Here is a 1,172-nt window from a genome sequence, read left to right as displayed (position 1 = left end):
AGTAAGTGAACGTAAAAGTAGAATTAACGCGAAATAAAAATTAATTAATAATGAATTCTTCTTCAATATATGATCATTAATTGATTACCTGAGTTTTGCGCTTGCCGTGCTAGAACCAAATCCTGTGACGAAAGAACGCATAGAAAGAAACCAATGAACAAAGTGAGATCCATTTCGATTTGAATCTCAAACAGGAGTGAACTACAGCTTAATGTGAACCTTAATATATATACGTCAGGATATCTGTATACACACGTCAATTTGCCTATTAAATTGATTCAATTATCTCATCAAATATTCTGATCAACTTGCATAGTTAAATTTGAGGAAAAAAGTTTGCATTTCAAATATTTTTAAGTTAATCAAAGCCAATTTATAACGTTTCACTAGTTCATCAATGAGGCTCTAACATGGAAATTATATTTTTTAAAATAGCGCTGAAGCTTACTTGAAAGCACTTTCTAAAAATATAGTTATTTCTAATAAATTCACGAGTGTAATTTTTGACTACAGTCGACATACTACGTACACCAAGACGAAAAGATTAACAACATACTATATTAAAATAATCTTTTATGCTCCACCTGAGTTGGGCAAAAGTTAGTCATAACTACAAACTAAAGCTAAATTAATTGTAGTTGCATTGGAAACTAAAACTAACCGGTTTGTAGTTATTTGTTTGCTCATAACTAACTCATACAACTAAATTAGCTATGATCTGAAATCACCACTAAAATTTAGTTATGAAGCCTCAGCATTAGTTAAAACTAATATTTAGTTAGTTTTATCTTTAGTTTTAACTAAAAAATAATATTATAATAAAAAATTCCAAGTACAGACTTCTTATTAACCTTTCCTCTTTCTGATATGGGGCCATCTGTTTTCTCAGGAAAATCGATTAATTTCAGAGGTACTGAGAATGAAAAAAAGAATCGATTTTATGATCATCCGCTTGCGTATCGATTTATTTCAACTTTATGGATTTTTAACATATTAGGGTTCCTATATATGTTAGAAATCGCAAAAGTTAAGAAATCGATATGCAAGCGGGTGATCATAAAATCGACTTTATTTTCATTTCCTGCAGCTCCTAAAACATATATAGCTACCCATATAGGTCAGTAATCTGAAAAGTTTAAATAAATCGATACGTAAGCATGCGATCATAAAAT

At 29.8% G+C, this 1,172-nt stretch overlaps 1 protein-coding gene across 1 annotated transcript in view; it reads right to left on the bottom strand.

The window, feature by feature from the left end:
- LOC106680428 (lipase member H) overlaps positions 1–243 on the bottom strand; it is a 6,120-nt gene extending 5,877 nt beyond the window's left edge. Inside the window, exon 1 of the mRNA XM_014420141.2 lies at positions 89–243. Within this exon, the coding sequence (XP_014275627.1) occupies positions 89–173 (85 nt within the window). The 5' untranslated portion in view covers positions 174–243. The remainder of the gene's footprint in view (positions 1–88) is intronic.
- Positions 244–1,172: the final 929 nt, after the last annotated feature.

This window comes from Halyomorpha halys, unplaced genomic scaffold (assembly GCF_000696795.3).
Source record: "Halyomorpha halys isolate HHAL.00 unplaced genomic scaffold, Hhal_1.1 Scaffold261.1, whole genome shotgun sequence".
NCBI lineage: Eukaryota > Metazoa > Arthropoda > Insecta > Hemiptera > Pentatomidae > Halyomorpha > Halyomorpha halys.
This window is presented reverse-complemented; position numbering and strand designations above follow the sequence as displayed.